Below are 21,522 nucleotides of genomic sequence, written 5' to 3'. Positions count from 1 at the left end.
CCCAAACTGTTTCCAGGGTGTTCACACATCCCCAGCCTCTGCTAGACTGGAAGTGGGGCTCCTGCACTTGGGGGTACTTCTGTGATACTCCCAGCCCCTTGCCCAGCCTCACCTGGTCAGCCCAATCCCAGACTGAAAAGACCATGGAGGGCACAGTTACACAGACAGCATATTTTATTTCCACTTCATTAACAATGAAACATCCTCACCAGCTTAGATCTGAAGTAGGGCAAGGAGAGGTGCTCAGCAGGTACCACCGGGCTGTACTGCAGGAAGGACACCAAGCTCCAGCTCACAGAGCAGCTGCTGCACCCCACAGAGCAGCTAGAGCCAGCTGACTGCCTCACTGCAAAGCTTGGCACAGCTCCAGACCCAGCCTGCAGACAGGAAAGTCTTCAGAAGAGCAAGAGGCTTCACAGCTCTTGGGTCTGCTCCCCCTTAGTAGCCTTGCTCCTTCTCCCCAAGGGGCAGAAGTCTGGCTTTGGGCTGTGAAAGAAGAAAGGCTCAGCCCCTGTGAAGGGAACTGGCTCACACAGCTTGGGAATCCCCAACACCTTCTCTACCCAGGCCAGCAGCGAGCCCATGGCTCAACAGCTACCAGAAACAGGGGAAGCATAGGGGCTGTCGCAAGGGCAGGACCACTGCCTGTCACTGAAGGTCACTATCCAGCTTGCCATCTCACACCCAAACACCAGACAGCACTGCAGAATTACTGGGGAGAGACAAGGAAGAAGTGCTTGTGGCTACCAGACACAGTAAGAAGGGCAGGACTGAGCCTGTTCTGCTTCTTTCCTGCCCAGATGGAGATGAACAGCAGCATTCTGCACCACCTGCCTCCAGTCAGATCAGGTATTGGCATCTCAGGCCCAGCTGCCTTCACTCTCCATACCACAGCCCTTCCCCAGCCCAGGAGGAAGGCAAACAAAGCTCCCAGAGCTTTCCACCCCATCTCAGGCAGGCTCCTGTTACAGATATACAAAGCAGGGTGTAGGAATAGATCACCTGTAAAATGATTCTTCTCTGGTAAACCCTGAGCTGCCAGCAATCAGGAGATTATTTAAAAGCATTTGCTTTGACAGATTCTCTGTTGACACAGTTCTGCTTGTCTCTCCCTGACAGGGTGCCCTGCCTCACCCTGGTAGGCAGCAAGCAGGAGGTGATGGTCACATCTCATCAGCATGGTGCTGCTGGATGACAACAGTGGCAGCACGCTCCACCCACTCCTGACTCTTGGCTTTCCATGGCACCAGCACCTCAGAGTGCAAGGGGTCACTCCAGGAGCGCTGCTCCTGCAGCTGGGGATGGCTCAGCTCGGAGCCTGCTGTTGCAGGAGGGTCAGAGGATGAGTTGCTGTTGAATCAGGCTTGGGTGGACTCTGCCCCTCTTCCTGTGACTGACTGAGGCTGCCCAACAGTGAGGTGTCCTCAGGCTCGGGGCTGAGCCTCTCCAGCACAGCTTCCTCTTGCCTGCTGTGTGCTGTCTGCCAAGCCTGGTTCAGGAACTCACGAATCTGCTGCAATAGCGCTGTAAGAGGGAGAGCTGCCTCATCATTCCCAACTCAAGAGCAGGATCCATCAACCTCTTGTTATCCTACTAAGCACAGGCCACCACCAAGCCCGTGAGAGGAGAACAAACTGTTCAATCAGGGCTGCCTCCTCCCAGGGAGGTGGGGTGAGGATGCTTCACAGCAGCCAAGCCCAAGCACAGCCTGCACTCCAAGTGACAGCAGATCTGGGCAGTTCTGATATCACCCCTAACCTTGGGAAGGTCTCTGCAACGGGGCTGGGGAAGGGTCTGGAACTGGACTGAGAAAGGGAAGACAAACCATATGCTCATCATAGGTGAGGGGCTCTTGGGTTGGAAGTGTCTGAGAATTTGGGCTCTGTGGGAAGTGCTCTACCCTGGAGGGCAGCACTTTCCCTGGAACCATGCTCAGCCCCCTGGGCACTCACCTCCAAGCTCTGGATGCAGCCCTCTGCTCCCAAATGAGTAGAAACTGGGCGAGAGAATGAGGCAGGACAGAACCAGGACCTGGAAACAAGATCAGCAGAGCTCGCAGCAAAAGGATATGAAAAGGCATTACTGGCTGCAATAAACACCTGTCTCCCAAACTTATGGGGACAGCCGAGGCCCCTTCCCAAACACTGGAGCTGAAGCTACTCACCATGACGCAGGTGCTCAATGTGGTCATTTTGGTGGTGGACTGTTTCACCAAAGCCTGCAGTTTGTGCAGCTGCTCAAGCAGAGACCTGAAGGAGAGCAGGCACAGCAGGTTAGCACAGCAGTTGATCCACAAGCTGCGCACCCCTCCTTCCCTTTTGCAGCCAGTGACAGACCACAATCCCAAGCAGAGGAACAACCTTACCCACCACATCTCCTGCCACATCCAAAGAAAACTCGCATGTTCTGCTTCTGCAGGAGCTGCACCTTCTTCTGCAGCTCGTGGTTCTGAGCTGTGCAGGCTGCCACCCTGCCCAGATATGACTCTTATCATATCGAGGATGATAAGAGTCCTCTCCCCTTCCAAACTGCCCTGTGTGCATGCACCACACCAAAGGCATATTTCGAATCTGTCCAAATGTTAATTCCTTTCCCTTTTGCCAGCTCAAGAGCTGTTATCAAGGCGATGATTTCTGCCTTAAGTGAACTCCCTGGCAGATGAAGCTGCTGACATATATATAACAATCCTCCTCATCTTCTAGGGGTATATCCTTTAAGTCTGGACGGCTGGAGACCATTTCCATGGTCTTGATGCAATCACAAATGGGTGATCTGGAAACTGTTACTTAAGGAAAGAGGCTGGGTTCACAGTATTAGTGCCAAAAAAATTTAGTAAACTAATAGTCCATTATACACGTTCCTTTTTTTCTTCAGTAGCTATCAACAGGTGATCTACGTATTGCAGCAGTGTCCCTTTTTCCTGAAGGGGTTTTCCAAAGTTCAAGATTATAGGCTAGTTGGTTCCCGAATATGGTGGGGCTATTCTTGAACCCCTGTGGTAACACTGTCCAAGCAAGCTGAGTTTTCCATCCTCTATTAGGATTTTCCCATTCAAAGGCAAAGAGTTCATAGAATCATAGAATATCCTGAGTTGGAAGGGACCCTTAAGGATCATCAAGTCCAACTCTTGACACCGCACAGGTCTACCCAAAAGTTCAGACCATGTGACTAAGTGCACAGTCCAATCTCTTCTTAAATTCAGACAGGCTCGGTGCAGTGACCACTTCCCTGGGGAGCCTGTTCCAGTGTGCAACCACCCTCTCTGTGAAGAACCCCCTCCTGATGTCAAGCCTAAATTTCCCCTGCCTCAGCTTAACCCCGTTCCCGCGGGTCCTGTCACTGGTGTTAATGGAGAAAAGGTCTCCTGCCTCTCGACACCCCCTTACGAGGAAGTTATAGACTGTGATGAGGTCTCCCCTCAGCCTCCTCTTCTCCAGGCTGAACAGGCCCAGTGACCTCAGCCGTTCTTCGTACGTCTTCCCCTCCAGGCCTTTCACCATCTTCGTAGCCCTCCTCTGGACACTTTCCAACAGTTTCATGTCCTTTTTATACTGTGGTGCCCAGAACTGCACACAGTACTCGAGGTGAGGCCGCACCAGCGCAGAGTAGAGCGGGACAATCACCTCCCTTGACCTACTAGCGATGCCGTGCTTGATGCACCCCAGGACACGGTTGGCCCTCCTGGCTGCCAGGGCACACTGCTGGCTCATATTCAACTTGCTGTCTACCACGACCCCCAGATCCCTCTCTTCTAGGCTGCTCTCCAGCGTCTCATCGCCCAGTCTGTACGTGCAGCCAGGGTTTCCCCGTCCCAGGTGCAGGACCCGGCACTTGCTCTTATTGAACTTCATGCGGTTGGTGATTGCCCAGCTCTCCAACCTATCCAGATCCCTCTGCAAGGCCTTTCCACCCTCATTCGAGTCCACAACTCCTCCAAGTTTGGTGTCATCAGCAAACTTGCTCAAAATACCTTCTATTCCTACATCCAGATCGTTTATAAAAATATTGAAAAGTACTGGCCCTAAAATGGAGCCTTGAGGGACCCCACTGGTGACCGCCCGCCAGCCTGACGCAGCCCCATTTACCATAACCCTTTGGGCCCTGCCCGTTAGCCAATTGCTCACCCATCGTATGATGTTTTTATTTAGCTGTATGGTGGACATTTTGTCCAGTAGGATCTTATGGGAAACCGTGTCAAAAGCCTTGCTGAAGTCCAAAAAAAATCACATCAGCTGGTTTCCCTTGGTCCACCATACGGGTGATCTTATCATAAAAGGAAATCAGGTTAGTTAGGCAGGACCTACCCTTCACAAACCCATGCTGGCTGGGACCAATGACTGCTTTGTCCCCCAGGTGCGCCTCAATAAGTTCGAGAACCAACTTCTCCATGATTTTACCAGGCACTGACGTGAGACTGACAGGCCTGTAATTGCTAGGGTCTTCTTTCTGACCCTTCTTGAAAATTGGCACAACATTTGCCAGCTTCCAGTCTACCGGGACCTCTCCAAATTCCCAGGATCGTTGAAAAATAATTGAGAGAGGTTCCGCGATGACGTCCGCCAGCTCTTTCAGCACCCAGGGATGAATCCCATCCGGACCCATGGACTTGTAGGGATCCAGGTGGAGTAGCAAATCCCGCACACGTTCAGGGTCGGTTGGGAGTTTGTCATCCCCACCGTCCCGGTCCTCCAGCTCAGGACACCCTGGGTCCCGAAGCCCATCATCGGCACTGAAGACAGAGGCAAAGAAGGCGTTAAGCGTCTCTGCTTTGCCTATGTCATTGTCTGTGAGGAGACCTTCCCTATCAAGGAGCGGCCCTATGTATTCTTTAGTTCTCCTTTTTCCATTCACATATCTAAAAAAAAACTTTTTATTTTCTCTCACAGACACAGCCAGCTTCAACTCTAGGTGTGCTTTGGCCACAGGAACTTTCTCCCTACAAACACGAACAGCATCCCTGTATTCTTTCCATGACACCTGGCCCTCCTTCCAGTAGCGAAACACTCTCTGTTTCCGCCTAATCTCCATTAGAATGTTCCTGGTCGGCCACGCCGGCCTCCTGCCCCGCCTGCCTGACTTGCGATATTTAGGAATTGCCTGATCTTGTGCTTCTAGGAGGCATCGCTTAAAGAATGACCAGCACTGGTGGATATCGAGGCCTTCAAGAGCAGTTTCCCAGGGGACCTTGCTGACTAGTTCCCTGAGCAGCCTGAAGTCCGCTTTCCCCATATCTAGGGATGAGGTTTTGGTGGCACTTTTCCTTCTGTCACTGTAAATTTTGAACTCAACCACTTCATGGTCGCTATGACCGAGGCAGCCACCAATCACCACATCTCCCACCAGACCCTCTCTGTTTTCTAGCAACAGATCTAGGAGGGCACCTTTCCTAGTTGGCTCCGTTAGCACCTGCACCAAGAAGTTATCATCTAGGTGCTTCATGAACCTCCTGGACTTGCTCGTGTCAGCCGTGTGGCACTCCCAGTTAACGTCTGGCAAGTTGAAGTCCCCCATAAGGACAAGGGGAGTTAATCTCGAGGCATCTCTTAGTTCTGTAAAGAATAATTTATCAGCGCTATCGTCCTGGCCAGGCGGTCTGTAATAGACTCCCACAACGACATCCCCTTTATTCGTTCGTCCCTTGATCATTACTCAGAGGCTCTCAACTTTGCCATTGCCGACCTGAAGTTCCACACAGTCCAGCCCCTGCTTCACATACATCGCCACCCCACCACCTCGCCTACCCTGCCTGTCCCTCCTGAAGAGCCTGTAACCATCTATCGCAACACCCCAGTCACAGGACTCATCCCACCAGGTTTTGCTTATGCCGATGATGTCGTAGTTGCGGGACTGGGCCAGGACTTCTAGCTCATCCATTTTATTCCTCATACTGCGTGCATTCGTGTAGAAGCACTTCAGGTGCGTCTCCTTACACTCAGCACCTTGTGGATCTGACCGAAGGACCTCACTGGCACACAGCCCCTCTGATTCTAGCGTACCATCCCTTAGGTCTTCACCGGCGTGCCTGGTTTTAGCCCCTTCCCCCTTCGACTCTAGTTTAAAGCCCTATCTATCAGCCCTGCCAACTCCTGACCAAAGATCCTTACCCCTCTCCGAGAGAGGCGCATCCCATCAGGCCCGGTGTAGCATAGACCTTCCCGTGATCAAAGAACCCAAAATTCTGCCGGTCACACCAGTCTCGAAGCCACGAGTTTATGTGAACAGCACGCCTTTCAGCTTCGATCCCCCCTATCGGAAGGACAGAGGCAAACACAACCTGCGCCCCTGATCCTCTAAGTAGTCGCCCCAAATCCCTAAAGTCTCTTTTGATCGCCTTCGGACTTCTCGTTGCTACTTCATCGCTACCAGCCTGAAAGACCAGTAGCAGGTAGTAGTCAGTGGGCCGTACCAGGCGCTTGACTTTCTTGGCAAAGTCTCTCACCCGAGCCCCAGGGAGGCAACAGACTTCTCTGCGGGTTGGGTCCGGTCGGCATATCGGTCCCTCTGTCCCTTTCAGAAGGGAACCTCCCATAACAATAGCCCTTCTTTCTTTTTTGAAGGATGATGTGGCAATGCGACGTGTAGGTCGCCTTGTCTTAGGCGCCCCCTCCAACTGGGACGGGTTTTTATCTACTTTGTCATTCAGATTGTCTTGTTCAAGTCCTTCATATCGATTATTTAAGGGTAGATGAGAAGGTGAGGTGGGCAGAGAGAGGGCTCGCCTACCACCCCAAATAGGCACCTGCCTCCATTCCCCCCCTTGATCTAGGTCTCCTCCTGCTGCCTGGCAGGAGGAGGGAACCTCCGTCTTCTGCATAACAGGAGACGCCTGTGCTGTGGCAGGCTCGTGAGCCTGCCTCAGAGAGGGTAGAGTGCACCTCCACCAGTCAATTTCCCTCTCTGATTCCCTGATGCTCCTGAGCCTGTTCACCTCCTCCCAGAGCTCCGCTACCTGGCTGAGCAGTTCTTCAACCTGGGCACACCTCCCGCAGGCATACCCACCACTGCTGTCGGAGACCGACAGAAGGCTGGGGCACACTCTGCAGCCCAGGACCTGGACCGCTGCGTGTTTCCCCGAGCCCTCCGTCTGAGTAGCCACACTGGTGACCGTGGCTGGAGATGCCGCACGAGATGCGGAGGCCACGTTTTTCTGCCTGGTTGATACCATGGTCAGGTTCTACGCGAGCAGGTTACAAGCACCGAAGGGAGAGGCAGCTGCAACAGAGTGACGATGGGCCCCCCGCTCGCCCTGCCCGCGCCAACTGCCGCACCAACTGCCGTGCCACGCCCTTCGACGTGCCACGCCCTGTTTGCCTGTCCTGTTTGCCGCGCTCCTGGTCGGTCGCGCTCCCTAGGGGCAACTTTTAAACAGCCTGGGAGGGGGCGTTGCTGGCTCCGCCCGCGCCTCGTCAGCCTCCCTCGCGAGGACTGCCGGGTCCCGGCGGCTCCCCCGAGTGGCCTCGATGCCGGACAAAAAGCCCTGCCCGCCTCGGTCCCCTGCTCCGCTGCAGAACACGTCTGCCCCGGAGCCGATCGCCTCAGCAAAATGTTTCTGGCTTTCAGTCACCACGGGCAGGCAGAAAAAGGCATCCTTTCAATCTAGTACCGTGAACCAAACTTGACTGTTTTCTAATTTTGTCAAAAGGTTATAGGGGTTGGTTACTACAGGGTATAAATCTTTTGTGATCCTATTGATGGCTCTTAAGTCCTAGACTATACGATAGGTTCCATCTATCTTTCTAACTGGGCCTATATGGAGTACTATATTCTGACTCACATTCTACTAATAGCCCATATTTAAGAAAGTTATTAATTATTCCTTCCATTCCCCTTCTGTCTTCTACCTTTAGTGAATATTCCTTTTGTCATACCTTGAGAGCATTTTCCTTTAAACCAATTTTTTTTTTCAGGTACTCTCCCAGGTACTCCTGTAGCCCAAACTCCCATATACACTTGGTTCAGTTCTTGCTGGTTCCATTATCTATGCATAGTCTTTTACTCCCTTATCTTTGGGGTTGTTAACATACAATTGTGCTAGCTAAGACCTACGGAATCAACGTCCTTTATCTTGTTCTCTGTCTCAATACTGATTAATTAGTATGTAAACCACTTTGCTTGAATAGCACAGGGCTGTTAAAGGCAGGTGTTTTGGAGGTCCACCACTCCTCTGTCTTGTCCACTGGCTGAACCTACTTTGTAGCAAATAGAGACGGCCTGTCTGCTGTTTGCTTCTGCCTTTACCACCCCGACACAGACTTCAGGACACAAAGCCAACGATCCCAAACCAGAAACTGGAATTTCACTAAAGCTGCCTCAATTGAGGTTGCCACTTCAGAGGCACTGAGCCAGAGCTGACTCACGGTCCCCAGGGGACACAGCCAGACCAAGTCCCTGTCACCCTTGGGGTCTGGACTCCCCACCCTTCTCAGTACATTCAAGAGACACATGCGGCAGCCTGGCTCGCTGGGACATTACTTCTTTATTGAACACTTTAAATAAGCTGGGTATATATTACTAGCAATTATTATTAACATTAATAAAAAACCGCAAGAGTTTTACGTTCACCAGTGCATTGTGTAGGAGGGAGGAAAGCTGGCTCCCATCCTTGCTGGGCATATCCCCCCTTGTCCCCCTGGCTACCCAGGAGGCACTGGGGGGGGGGGGCACGGGGTACTCACTGCTGGTGGGGGGCAACACAGATGTGTCCCCGCAACCCTGGTGTGGTGTTGGGGCAGGAGGGTGTCCCGCATGCCAGAGGGCTCAACACCCAGGGAAACCCAAGCAGTGGCACCCTCCTGCTGTGCTGCACCCCCCTAACATCACCACTCTGCATGCCCCTGTGGGGGACTAGGAATGTTCCCCACACTTGTGGGGAGGCAGCGGGACATCCCCCCCTATCCCCCATCCCAGGGGGCTGCAAGAGCCCACTGAGGGGTGAGCTCTTGGGGATAGAGGATGGGCCCTGCCGCCTGGGGCAGCACTGTTATTGCACTACAGCCCAGCCCCACTGGGACCTCTGCAAAAAGCCAGCCTGCTTGGGTGCTGCCTGCAGCCCCCCCAAGGCCAATCCCATTGGAACAGGCACCTCAGCATTACCATCACGGCCACCAGGTGAGCAAGGACAGACTCATTGGAGGGGGGAACAGGACACAAAACCCCAGGCTCACAAAGCCACCCCACACACAAGGGGAGCTCCCAGGAGCACCTGGCTGCAGCTGTGGTCTCCAGCACTAGGACTGCACTCCTGGCAGCTTCAGGCTGGGCTCCGCCAGCATCAGCCCCTGGGCTTTCTGGAGGCGGCTGTGGTCGCAGCAGAGGAGGCTCTTGGCCTAGCAGTTGAGGTTCTGGTAGTGGGGAGGGCTGGGCGCAAGCCAGTGGAAAACGGAGGTGAAAGTGAAAGGCCCCAAGCAGCAGCCGGGGCAGTACAGCACTTCATCCTGCTCCAACAGTGCCAGTGCTATGCCCAGGCAGCAGGGCCACGTGTTCCGTCTGCTCCAGCGCTGCTGCCGCACAGGGGATGCTGAGCTGGGAGAAGCCACTTTTCAACCTGCTGCCCCCAGCCAGTGGCTTGCTGACCACCACATGGTTGTTGTTGATGAGCAGCACATTGGGTGCCCATGGCTCCATTTATCAGGGCTGGGCACCTGAGGCTGTCACGTGGATGAATTTGCTGGCGGCATGTGCCAAATCACAGACCTACAGCAGCTTGGGGCTGTGGGGGCTGCAGTCCATCTGCTCCTCTGCTGTGGGACCAGGGGGGAGGCGTGAATCCCACTTCCCAGCTCCCCAGCATCCTCCCGGCTCCACTTCGAGCTGGGGGGCTGGGCAGGAGACTCCACACCCAGTGCCAGGCCCCCATGGCAGGGCAGCTCAGGGGAGGTGGGCAGTGAGTGGCACTTGTGGAGGGCTGCAGCAGGCACCAAGAAGTCACACTGCACTTCTACGACTGGCTCGGGCGTCATGGGGGAGCAGAGCTGCAGCGAGGCCGGAGGGGGCAGGTCAAAAGTGAACGAGATGACAGACTTGCTGGGCATATTCTGGAGCTCAATCTGGCTACTGCCGTTAAAGATAACAAAAAACGTTTCTATAAATACATCAACACAAAAAGGAGGACTAAGGAGAATCTCCATCCTTTACTGGATGCGGGGGGAAACTTAGTTACAAGAGATGAGGAAAAGGCGGAGGTGCTCAATGCCTTCTTTGCCTCAGTCTTTAGCGGCAATACCGGATGTTCTCTGGATACCCAGTACCCTGAGCTGGTGGAAGGGGATGGGGAGCAGGATGTGGCCCTCATTATCCATGAAGAACTGGTTGGTGACCTACTACGGCACTTAGATGTGCACAAGTCGATGGGGCCAGATGGGATCCACCCAAGGGTACTGAGGGAACTGGCAGAGGAGCTGGCCAAGCCACTGTCCATCATTTATCAACAGTCCTGGCTATCGGGGGAGGTCCCAATCGACTGGCGGCTAGCAAACGTGACGCCCATCTACAAGAAGGGCCGGAGGGCTGACCCAGGAAACTACAGGCCTGTCAGTTTGACCTCAGTGCCAGGAAAGCTCATGGAGCAGATCCTCCTGAGAGTCATCATGCAGCACTTGAAGGGGAAGCAGGCGATCAGGCCCAGTCAGCATGGCTTTATGAAAGGCAGGTCATGCCTGACGAACCTGATCTCCTTCTATGACAGAGTGACGCGCTGGGTGGATGAGGGAAAGGCTGTGGATGTGGTCTACCTTGACTTCAGCAAGGCTTTTGACACCGTCTCCCACAGCATTCTCCTCAAGAAACTGGCTGCTCTTGGCTTGGACTGGCGCACGCTTCGTTGGGTTAGAAACTGGCTGGATAGCCGGGCCCAAAGAGTCGTGGTGAATGGAGTCAAGTCCAGTTGGAGGCCAGTCACTAGTGGCGTCCCCCAGGGCTCGGTGCTGGGGCCGGTCCTCTTTAATATCTTCATCGATGATCTGGACGAGGGCATCGAGTGCACCCTCAGTAAGTTCGCAGATGACACCAAGTTAGGTGCGTGTGTCGATCTGCCTGAGGGTAGGAAAGCTCTGCAGGAGGATCTGGATAGGCTGGACCGATGGGCTGAGGTCAACTGCATGAAGTTTAACAAGGCCAAGTGCCGGGTCCTGCACCTGGGGCGCAATAACCCCAAGCAGAGCTACAGGCTGGGAGAGGAATGGTTGGAAAGCTGCCAGGCAGAGAAGGACCTGGGAGTGATGGTGGACAGTCGGCTGAATATGAGCCAGCAGTGTGCTCAGGTGGCCAAGAAGGCCAACGGCATCCTGGCTTGTATTAGGAACAGCGTGACCAGCAGGGCTAGGGAGGTGATTGTCCCCCTGTACTCAGCTCTGGTGAGGCCGCACCTCGAGTACTGTGTTCAGTTTTGGGCCCCTCGCTACAAGAAGGACATCGAGGTGCTTGAGCGGTTGCAGAGAAGGGCGACGAAGCTGGTGAGGGGCCTGGAGAACAAGTCCTACGAGGAGCGGCTGAGGGAGCTGGGCTTGTTCAGCCTGGAGAAGAGGAGGCTCAGGGGCGACCTTATCGCTCTTTTTAGGTACCTCAAGGGAGGCTGTAGCGAGGTGGGGGTTGGCCTGTTCTCCCACGTGCCTGGTGACAGGACGAGGGGGAATGGGTTTAAGTTGAGCCAGGGGAGTTTTAGGCTAGATGTTAGGAAGAACTTCTTCACTGAAAGGGTTGTGAGGCATTGGAACAGGCTGCCCAGGGAAGTGGTGGAGTCACCATCCTTGGAAGTCTTCAAAAAACGTTTAGATGTAGAGCTTAGGGATATGGTTTAGTGGAGGGCTGTTAGCGTTAGGTTGGAGGTTGGACTCGATGACCTTGAGGTCTCTTCCAACCTAGAAAATTCTGTGATTCTGTGATTCTGTGATCAAAAAGCTTGATCTTCCCCCCCTTCAGGTCTTCACGCTGGGAGAAGGGGTTGATGTGAAGTAGTGTCTCCTTTGTCCTGGCCCTGCCACAGGGCTCAGGCAGCTGTAGCAAGGTGGGCAATTTGGAGGGGAATACGTCGGACTAGCTGCAGGACAGGTGCTGGTCCAGTTGCAGGTGCTGCGTCCCCAACTCATGCAGTAGCAACTGCTTGGCATGGCTGGCTGGCCTCCTGGCTACTCCTGAGCAAGAGCACAGGAGTGTGTGTGTCTCACTGGCACCCTGGGTGTGCCCAGGCACCATGGGGCAAAACAGGAAGCAGCCCAGGCAGTGAGAAGTGGGGCTGCTTCCTACAAGCCTTCTACCCCAGCCTGCTCCCCAATAGCTGGTGGGGTGGTAAAGGGGCACCCCCCCGCCCCCAGGACACCCACATACCGTTGAGCATGGGTGCTGTGCTGGGCACAGGCAGGCTGTCCCTGGCGCTGAAGAGGGGGGCCCCCAAACCCTCGGTGCCTAGCTGGTGCTGCAGGATGCCCTCCAGGCACTGTGAGATTTCCAGGAACGAGGGGCGGGAGGTCGGCTCCATCTGCAGGCAGGATGGGTCCCCATTGAGGGCTGCAGTCCACCCCCCAGCCCTTGGGGTGCACCACCTGGAAGCAGCTCCAGTAGGCAGGGAAAGGCAACCCCCGATGGGACACCAGGATTTGGACATCCCCGCGGCAGGGGCTCACACTGCAGCAGTGGAAAGCCATCTGGAGGAAGGCCGCTGGGCAGTCAAGTCCCACCATGGTGTGGAAAGCAGTGACATTCAGGCCAAAATCCTGTGCCAGGGAGATGGGGAAGAGTGAGGCCAGGTGCCACAGGGTGACACGCCATGGTTGCATAAAGGAAGGAGGGACCCTGTGGTAACCCAAGCAGGGGGAAGGTTGCAGGGTGCTGGGACACAGATCCCTCCTGCTCCCTGCCTGAAGGCACCCACCCTCCTCTCTGGGCTGATTCTGGGCTCCAAAGACAGGTTATGGGCAGAGAGCATCCCTCTTGCTGCCAGGAGACATTGGGGATGTGGTATCCCCACCCCAAGATGTGGGGCAGCTCCCCATAGCCTCTGCCACAGGCAGGGAGCTCTGCTCATGTTGGTCCCCCTTGTTTGGTGACATGTCCCCAGGTCCCACCGCGTGTCATCCTTGCTCCCTCTGTCCCAGTGAGTCACCTCGGTGCGGGGCAGGTAGTCAGGGTCCGCGGGGACACAAGCAATGGTCTCACACAGGATGATGCCATATGCAAACACATCAGCCTGCAGAGAGAGGGGAGTCATGGGGGGTCCTGCAGCCCAAGGTGACATGCCTCTGCTTCTGTGAGCTCTCCCTGCAGAGCGACACTGGGTCCCCACCTCCTCAGCACCCTGGGGATGCCTGTTCCCATCCCTCCATGCCCCTGTGTGCCCAGCTGACCCCAGGGCTGCAAACCCTGCAGATGGCCCCATGCAGCATCACCTTCTCATTGTAGATCTCCCCTCGCAGCACCTCGGGCGCCATCCAGTACGGGGAGCCCACCACAGCCAGCGGCTCCTTCTCACTGCCCTCGCTGGGGGACACAGCAGGATGTCAGGGGCCCCCATCCCCCCCAAACCTCCCTCTCCCTTCCTGTGCCAGCAGTCCTCCATGCACCCCATGACTAAACTCCCTGCCACCAGGCAACCCACACCATGCCCTTTCCCCATCCCCAGACGTATTCATCTGTCCCGTGGGTCCCCAGCACATTGGAATCACCCCACTGCCCCCATCCCTGCCCTTCTAGCTGGACCCCAAAAGTCCATCCCTCCCCAGCTCCTGCTCCCATCAAGCTGGAACCCCTTGCTCCAAAGATGGGGACAGACAGGCAGATGCCACCCATGCACCTGTAGGTGGGGATCTTCTCCGCCAAGCCGAAGTCGCCCACCACAGCTGTGTAGCCGTTGGCCTCGCAGCGCACCAGGCAGTTCTGGGGGGACAGGGGGACCCTGTCACACCGCCAGCCCCCACCTCACCAGCCGCCACTCCTGGGATGCCCTGGGCACTGTGCAGCTCCTCAATGTGTACGGGGAAGCTAGGGCAGCAGGATGGACCGTACCTTGGAGGTGAGGTCACGGTGGAAGATGCCCTTGGAGTGCAGGTAGTGCAGCCCACGGGCAATGTCGAGGGCCAGCTGGACGCGTGTGGACCAGGAAAGGGGCACAGGGCTGTCCAGCAGCTGCTCCAGGTTGCCACCGTTGATGTACTGGTGGAACAGCCATTGCCTCACTGCACCCCCCCTCTCCATCCCTTAAAGCTGGGTCCCCACCTCTCTTCCCACCCCATGGCACAGCCACCCTGTCCCCATGGAAACCCCCAGACTCACGGCTGCCATCCTGCTCTCACCTCTGTCAGTGCGTGTAGCTGCCCCTGGTGCACGCACACCCCCATGAACCTGCAAGACAGAGAAGGGCTGAACGTGGCCCAGGGGGCGGTGGATAGACAGGACACAAGCCCCAGGAGCTCGTCCAGCCCCCCAGGCTCCAGGTAGTGGGACCTACCTGAGTATGTTGGGGTGCGAGAGGCGGTTCATCAGCTGCACCTCCCGCAGCATGTTGCCCCGGTTGCTTGTCAGCTTGTTCATCTTCAGCACCATGATCTGCCCTGACTGGCGGTGCCGCACCTTCAGGGGGGTACAAGGGAGGGCTCAGTACCCCACACGTGGAGCACCCCAGGGACTGACAGAGTTTGGGGGGGAGGCTCTCCCAGCCCAACAGCACCCCAAAGCCAATCCCACCCTCCCTGAGGCACTCCACTTTTTGTGCTCCCCCCAACATGCGAGTGCGGGACCCGCTGAGTTCGGCACGGGGAAGCAAGTGATCAACTCAATATGAGTGGTAATACAAGCTTCAACTTTATTGCACAGATATCCGTATATTTATACAAACAGTTATAATTATGCCTACTGGTCACTATCCTATTGGCTAAGCCTAGAAGCGTTGCAAAAAATACTGTTCCTCCTACTTGCGGTTACAGCGCATAAGCTACTTCCTTATCTTCCCGGGCCTCAGATCCACCTGTTTATCTCTCTCTCAAGGACAGAGTGCTCCTTGCATATTTCACAAGTGTACTTCTCATCCGGCCTACTCCATGGCTATAAACTCTGTATTTTCTTTGCCTTGCTTGTACAATTCCTCTAGGGACCCGTGCCCTTGCTCTTTGAGCCATTCTTCAACACCAACACATGCCCAGACCCCCAGAGACATGCTGGCTGTTACTGCAAGCCAAAAGCTCAGCCCCAGAGGTACAGGACTGGGGCACAGTCAGGTGTGCAGCACAGGCTGGCTTTTTTGGCTCAGCATCACAAGCCCAGCCAGACCCCAAACAGCTGGTGGGGGGTGAGGGCAGAGGGGATGCATCCTGCCCAAATCAGCCCTGCAGGGCACAGCACTTGGCCGAAGCCATATATTTAGCTGGCTCCAGCCCAATGCTGTCGCATGAACCAGGAGTTGGCCCCCTGCCAGGAACAGCAGCTGGGAAGGCAGTCAAGCCTGGACACCCCTGCCCCCCCACACCCTGCATGGGGGGCAAGGGACAAGCACAGGGGCCCCAGCTCCGGATAGGGGACAATACCGGGGATCCCCTCCTGAGCAGGTGCAGGGGGTGGGATGGGACCCTGGTAGCAGCTGCCCCCCTGGCACACGGGGAGCTGCACACAGAGGCACAGGCATTCCTCAGCGCTGCTGTCAGCTCAACACTCTTCTCCTTTTTAGTCAATGCTGGTTGAAGCTGCTGTGCCTGTGCCAGCCCCTGGCCTTCCCCATGCTCGGCCCTGCCCCCCTCCCCCTGGCAAAACACAAAGGGCATCTGCAAAACAACAGGATCCCCAAGCACATGCTGCAGAGATAGGGACAGGAGGGACATGTGCCAGGGATGAGATGTGTTTCACTGACACCCCCAGCCCCACGAGCTCCTGGTGGTGGGCACCAGCATCTGGCACATGCATGCAGAGCCAGCTCATCCAGCAGGCAGTGCTGCCCTCCCATGTGGCATGGGGCTGGCGGGACCAGCTGGGTCACTCCAGCTTGGCACTAGCAGCTGCCGGGTGCTGACACCTGGCTCAGTCCCATGATGCTGCCTCACACAGGGTTGCCACTCAGCTGCAATTGGAACGTCCAGTGGCATGCACTGTGGCACTCCCCAGTTGCCATCCACTGTGGGAAGGGCCGGATCCAGGCCAGCAGCAGTGGGGAGCATCCCCTGGTGGGTGGTGGCTCACTCCAAGTGGCTAAGTTGCACCCACAGCCCAATTCCTCACTAATAAACCTCCTCCCATTGCAATAGCCAAGGTCAGGCCTGAGCACAACACGTGGCGTCTAATGTAATCCTGGAGGATCCTGTAGGAGGGAAGCTCCGGGACCCCTCCCCCCCCACCGCCATGGGATCTCTCCCAGGGATCCCAGTGAGTCCCCCGGCAGTGCAGCCTGGCCTTGGTGCTCAGAGGGTCCCAGCACAGCCCCACCCACAAGCCCACAGGGTCATCTAGCACCCTGAGCTTGCTCATAAGCTGTCCTGCCATCTGTCCTGCCTGCTCCACGGCTGGAGGACCCCCCTGGTCATGCAGGAGAAGGGGTGAGGGTCCTCTGGCCTGGCAGGTGGCTTTCCACACGCACTGTCCCCTTCACCCAGCATCGTCAGGGGCTGGAACCATCCCAGCACCTTGAATGCCTTCCAGAAGCAGTGACAGCCCCTAGACGTAGCAAGCCACGGCCTCAGGTGACGCAGGCCCACGCTGATGGGGTTTCCATCCCCTTCCTGTCGTGTCCACCCCCCCCCCCAATGCCAGCATCGAAGGGAGTGGACAGCAGAGCCTCCCCAGGAAGCATGAGTTCCCCCCTCACCTCTCCACACTCTGGCCTTGTACACAAGAATTCCAGCACATTCCCCGGAGCTGAGCTCAGCCTGGCACTGGGGGAGGCAGCAGCCCACCGATCCCTACCTGGGAGCCAACCCTCACCCTCCGCTGATGCCACCCAGCACCCCGTGGAGCCCCCGCATCATGCACCTAGCAGGAGACACCTCACCTGACCCACAGGCCCCTGCTCCCCATCCCATCTGCTGCCAGTGCCGCCCACACGGGCTGGGGGAAGGGATGGGGCTGGCTGCAGCCCCAGCCTGGGCACAAGGGATACGGGCCCTTTTAACAGCAGAAAACAGAGTTTTGTTTAAAGAGCATGTTAATCAGAGTGAGCAGAAGGCCTGGGTCCTCCCCACAGCTGGCACTCCCATTTAAACGCAGTGCAAAGCCCCCAGAGGGGCTCAGTACCCCCCCCCCCTCCCCCAGCACTCCTCCAGTGTCCCAGCCCAGAGCTGTCTCGCAGGGGCAGCATCCTGCACCCCTGCTCCCCATTGGGCAGCATAGGAAGGTGCTGAGGGCAGGTAAAGGAACACACAATGCCACAGACAACTCCATAGCAGCTGTGCCTAAGTTCCCAGGTATCCCAGTAGTGCAACAGGTCTTCTACTGGGCAGGACTGGAAAAGCTGCTCATCATGCAGAAAAGGCGGATCATTCAAGAAAAACTGAATTGCTGCTCCTGGGCCTGCCTCAGCAAATTTGCTTCCTCCCTGCCTGCCCCTCCCCCATCGGTGCCACACCACTCCATCCTGCTTTGTGAAACAAGGCAAGGTCCATCAATGAAGGGCACCAGATAAGAGCAAGCATGCCATTAGGAGTAAATAGAAAATCTCAAAGGTTCGCAGGGAAGCTGACAGAGACAGGCAGGCAGGTGCCATGTCACAGCCCTTGTGCAAGGTCTAGGCATGCCAAAGGGCTGCATCCTGGAGCCAGCATCTCCATGAGGACAGTGATGTCCAGGCACAGCCCCCGGGGGGGAGGGGGGGTGTGTGTGTGAAGCTAGGATGCTGCCTGCAGCCTCCATGCCTGCTGTGGATGGCACGTGGAGAAGCAAGCGAGCGATCTGGGAAGGAGATGCAACAGTGGTTTAAAGGATGGAAAAAGTGTCTGACACAGACACACCAGACTCAATCTGCTCCATCTATCAGAGAGATGGAGAAGCAGCTTGTGTACTGGGTCTGGCTGGAATGTTAACTTTCCTGGCAGCAGCCCATACAGTGCTGTGCTCTGTACTTGTAGCTGGAACAGCAGTGTTATCACACCAGTGTTGTGTCTACTGCTGAGCAGCAGTGGCACAGCATTGGGCCTTTCTCTAACCCTCCTAGGGGGTGGGCAGAAAGTGAGGAGAGAAACATCACTAGGGCAGCTGACCTAAACCAATCAAAGGGATATTCCATACCATGTGATGTCACACTCAGCAATAAAAGGTGGAAACAGGAAGAAGAGGGGAGGGGTGGGCTCTCGTTGGGAAAACGTCGGTCCTCCTCTCGAACACCGGCTGCGTGCGTTGAGGCCTTGCTTCAAGGACGTGGTCAATCATCGCTCATTTGTGGGAAGTAGAGAGTAATTTCTTTCCTCTGCACTTCCATATAGCCTTCATTTATTTTGTTTGTTTGTTTTCCTCCCTTCTTTTTATTTTTCCTTTTCCCCTCCCTTTTCCCCTTTCCCTTTTTATTTCACCTTAGTTAAATTGTTTAGTTCATGGTAGTCTTTATTTAATTATTATAATTATTTCCCTTTAATTAAATTATCCTTATCTCAACCCGTGAGTTGTTCTTTGCTTTACTTCTCCCCCTCCTCATCTAAAGGAGGGGGAGTGAGAGAGCAGTTGTGGGGTTTAGCTGCCCAGCACAGTAAAACCACCCCACAGCTTGCTGCAATGTCCACGCACACTAGAGAATGGGTGGGCCTGGTGCCTCCAAAATCACACTGGGGAAGGAGAAGAAAACCAGCTGTTGGGGAGAGAAACCAGGCCCAGCTTTGTAACAGTGCAGGGCCTGGCAGGAAGCAGCCCCCAGGGACAAGGGCAGCTTTGTATCGTCAGTGATCCTGCCTGCTCCACACGGCCTCTCCAAGAGATGCGCTCGGGCTCTGGCTGCACTGGGAGTGATCCTGGGAATGCTGACAGATGGCTGTGCTGGCACCCACTGCCCTGCCTGCCCCTGGGCCAGCTGTGTGCCAGGGCATGGGGATGGAGGCTCGGGTCCCCTCCTCACCCCCCTTCACCCACCCAACCACTACAACTGAAATGAGTCAGGACCTGGTGTCTGTATGGAAGAAGGAGCTGCAAGCACCCACGGCCACAGAAAGCGCTGTGGGAACAAGGGAGGTGGGAGAAAAGGGGATCCTGTGCTGCCCTGACAAGCTGCATCCTCCTCACGAGCTTCACCAGCCCCAAACCCCAAGCTCAGAGGCTGGGCCTGCTCCACCATCCTGCTGAGATCTTGGCCTCAACCCACCATGCAGCACATAACCCCATCTGGCCTCCTCCTGACCCTGCCTCCCACTGCTGCCTGCTCTAGGCTCCAGCCCCAGCCCCTCCGCAGGCATAGCCCCACCGGGGGAAGCAGTGCTGGAGCGCAAGGAGCACACTGCGGCTCCTGGGGGGGAGGGTGAGCCAGGGGAGCAGGGAAGGTGAACAAGGAGACACCTTAGCCTAGCAGAGACAGGGCAGCATCCATTATTAAAGAGCTGTATCCACACCTGGCATTATTAAATCCCTCTGCTCCCAGGTGCCGCCACATGCTTCCAGCCAGGAATCGATAACAGGAGCCCAGACAATGGAGAGGCCATGGCCTCGTGGGAGCAACCATGAATGAGTGTTCCCCCGCGTCCCCACCCTGGATCCCCCCTCCCCACATGCTGCTCCTCCAACAGGCAGGATCCCAGTGATGGCAGCGGGGTCCTGGCAGGGCAGAGCTGCTCTCGAAGCTACTCAAAGTGTAAGGGCAGCACTTGCCCAGTGGTTTACGGCATGCTGAGTGATGGCACTGAGGACAAAAACAACACGCACGTGCACTTCCCCTCAGCTGGGACACAGCGGCAGTAGGTGGGTGCCACTGCTAGGACCCCAACCTGTGCATAACCACATGAAAAGCGTCCCTGCTCTGGCAGGCTGTGCCCATCCACCCTGAGCATCAGATGGCTGTAGCATGAAGGCAGCTGCGGGGTGACAGCCGGGTAGGCTCTGCACTATCACCCCACTCCTACCCCTCTCACTTTCAGCGAGCTCCCTGTGTACCTCTAACTGAGGATTGCCCTGGAGCGGCTGCACCTCCTGCCACCAGCACACCTGGACCCCACAGCGGGCTCTGGGCATCCCCCAGGGGCTGTCTCCCCCGGTAACCCCAGTGCAGAACAGATCTGCCGCTACCCTCCACCCTCCGATGGAGGGACAACAGCAGCGGCGGCTGCCGGGCTCCCCAAGCACCTCCACCAGACCCCCCCCCCACTAAACCCCATCGCGGCAGTACAGGGGACGCCCGGACCCCTCCCCAAAGACCCCCGGCGAGCCCCCGGGGGCGGCGCATACCTTGAAGACCTCAGAGAAGAAGCCGGCCCCGATCTTCTCGCAGTAGAAATCGTCGATGCGCGCCAGGGTGGAGACTGCGCTGCGCAGCGCCTGATACGAGGAAGGCCGCAGCCTCCCGCAGCCCGGCCACGGCCCCGCTACCTCCCCCTCGTCTTCCTCGACCCGTTTCCCCCTCAGTGCCAGCCCAGGCCTTCGCGGCTGCTTCTCCCACTCCATATCGGCTCCACCGAGCACCCCCAGCGCCGTTCACATCCCCCCGGAGCACGGCGCTTGGGGAGCTCCGCCGCCACCCGGTCCGGCTTAACCCAACGCTGCTAGTGACAGAGACAAGGAGCCGGTGGGGTGCGTGGTGCTCATAGCCCAGTGGCAAAACCCCAACCCCCGCCACGACACAGCGCTGCGCCTCTGCCGCCCCGAACGCAGGCGCAGGCACCGGCAGGGCGGAGCTGAGGCGGGTTCAGCCCTTAACTCCTTGGCGGCCGCCGGAATGGGCTCTGGTCCCTGCTTACAGCCAACCAGGATCGGATGGAGGCGGGGGGGAGTGTGGGGGGCTTTTGCCTCTCCTTGCGTGCCCACCCTTGCCCGACTGGTGCCCCTGAGGAAGTGGGAAGCGCAGCTAGAACGCCCCGTGTCTCTTGCACTCTGCCACGTTTCTCTTTTTCCCGAGCTCCCTAATGTCTCCCCATTTTCCTCCTTGCTGCTCCCGTCACAGGCCTTTTTTCTGCTCTGCGGGTGATCTGCCCCGTTCTTCCTGCCGCGGGGCCTGCCTGTGCTCCGTTCCACACGCCTTGTACCCACCCACCTACCTGCCTGCCTCAGCCCTTCCCGGGATGCTGTCCCACTGCTGCCAACCCTGTTGGGAAAGGCAGTCCCATGGAGTGTCTCCCAGCATGGCATTTTTGGCCAGTGCTTGGCTCCAGGTACAACAAACACAGCACAGACCAAGAGCCCTGGGTTTTATCCCAGGAGGGGAGGACAACCTAGAGCAAGGGACCCGAGCTTCTGATTTCTTTGCAGCAGGAGCAGCTCATCGGTGGTGGAGGGAGCTGCTTAGAGGAGCAAAGCCAGCTCAGGTGGGGCCAGGCCTCCCCATCTCTGCCCTTCCCTTGAGCACACACGAGCAGCAGCCCCAGCAGGGCCAAAGCAGAGATGGGGAGGCCTGGCAAGGCATCTTACAGAGGGAAGCTCACAGGACCA

At 56.6% G+C, this 21,522-nt stretch overlaps 2 protein-coding genes across 7 annotated transcripts; both read right to left on the bottom strand.

Annotated features, from left to right (window-relative positions):
• Positions 1-1,303: 1,303 nt before the first annotated feature.
• LOC116501460 (cyclic AMP-responsive element-binding protein 3-like) lies at positions 1,304-2,467 on the bottom strand. The gene is made up of 4 exons (XM_032207049.1): positions 2,366-2,467; positions 2,165-2,249; positions 1,953-2,031; positions 1,304-1,524 (listed from the first exon to the last, which is right to left on the bottom strand). Exons 1-4 carry the CDS (start codon positions 2,401-2,403, stop codon positions 1,307-1,309), a joined length of 420 nt encoding a protein of 139 aa, XP_032062940.1. The 5' UTR covers positions 2,404-2,467; the 3' UTR covers positions 1,304-1,306.
• Positions 2,468-11,892: 9,425 nt separating this feature from the next.
• LOC116501456 (dual specificity testis-specific protein kinase 1-like) lies at positions 11,893-20,715 on the bottom strand. Of its 6 annotated transcripts, XM_032207032.1 has the most exons (10): positions 20,326-20,715; positions 14,438-14,559; positions 14,283-14,331; positions 13,996-14,142; positions 13,784-13,866; positions 13,380-13,470; positions 13,097-13,180; positions 12,618-12,707; positions 12,322-12,472; positions 11,893-12,128 (listed from the first exon to the last, which is right to left on the bottom strand). In XM_032207032.1, the coding sequence occupies exons 1-10, from the start codon at positions 20,539-20,541 to the stop codon at positions 12,031-12,033; spliced, it is 1,131 nt and encodes a 376-aa protein (XP_032062923.1). In that variant the 5' UTR covers positions 20,542-20,715; the 3' UTR covers positions 11,893-12,030. The 6 variants fall into 6 exon arrangements, with proteins under 6 accessions (XP_032062923.1, XP_032062922.1, XP_032062926.1 ...); XM_032207031.1 differs by having other exon boundaries at positions 12,322-12,707; XM_032207035.1 differs by lacking the exon at positions 12,618-12,707.
• Positions 20,716-21,522: the final 807 nt, after the last annotated feature.

Source organism: Aythya fuligula, chromosome W (assembly GCF_009819795.1).
Source record: "Aythya fuligula isolate bAytFul2 chromosome W, bAytFul2.pri, whole genome shotgun sequence".
Classification (NCBI taxonomy): domain Eukaryota; kingdom Metazoa; phylum Chordata; class Aves; order Anseriformes; family Anatidae; genus Aythya; species Aythya fuligula.
This window is presented reverse-complemented; position numbering and strand designations above follow the sequence as displayed.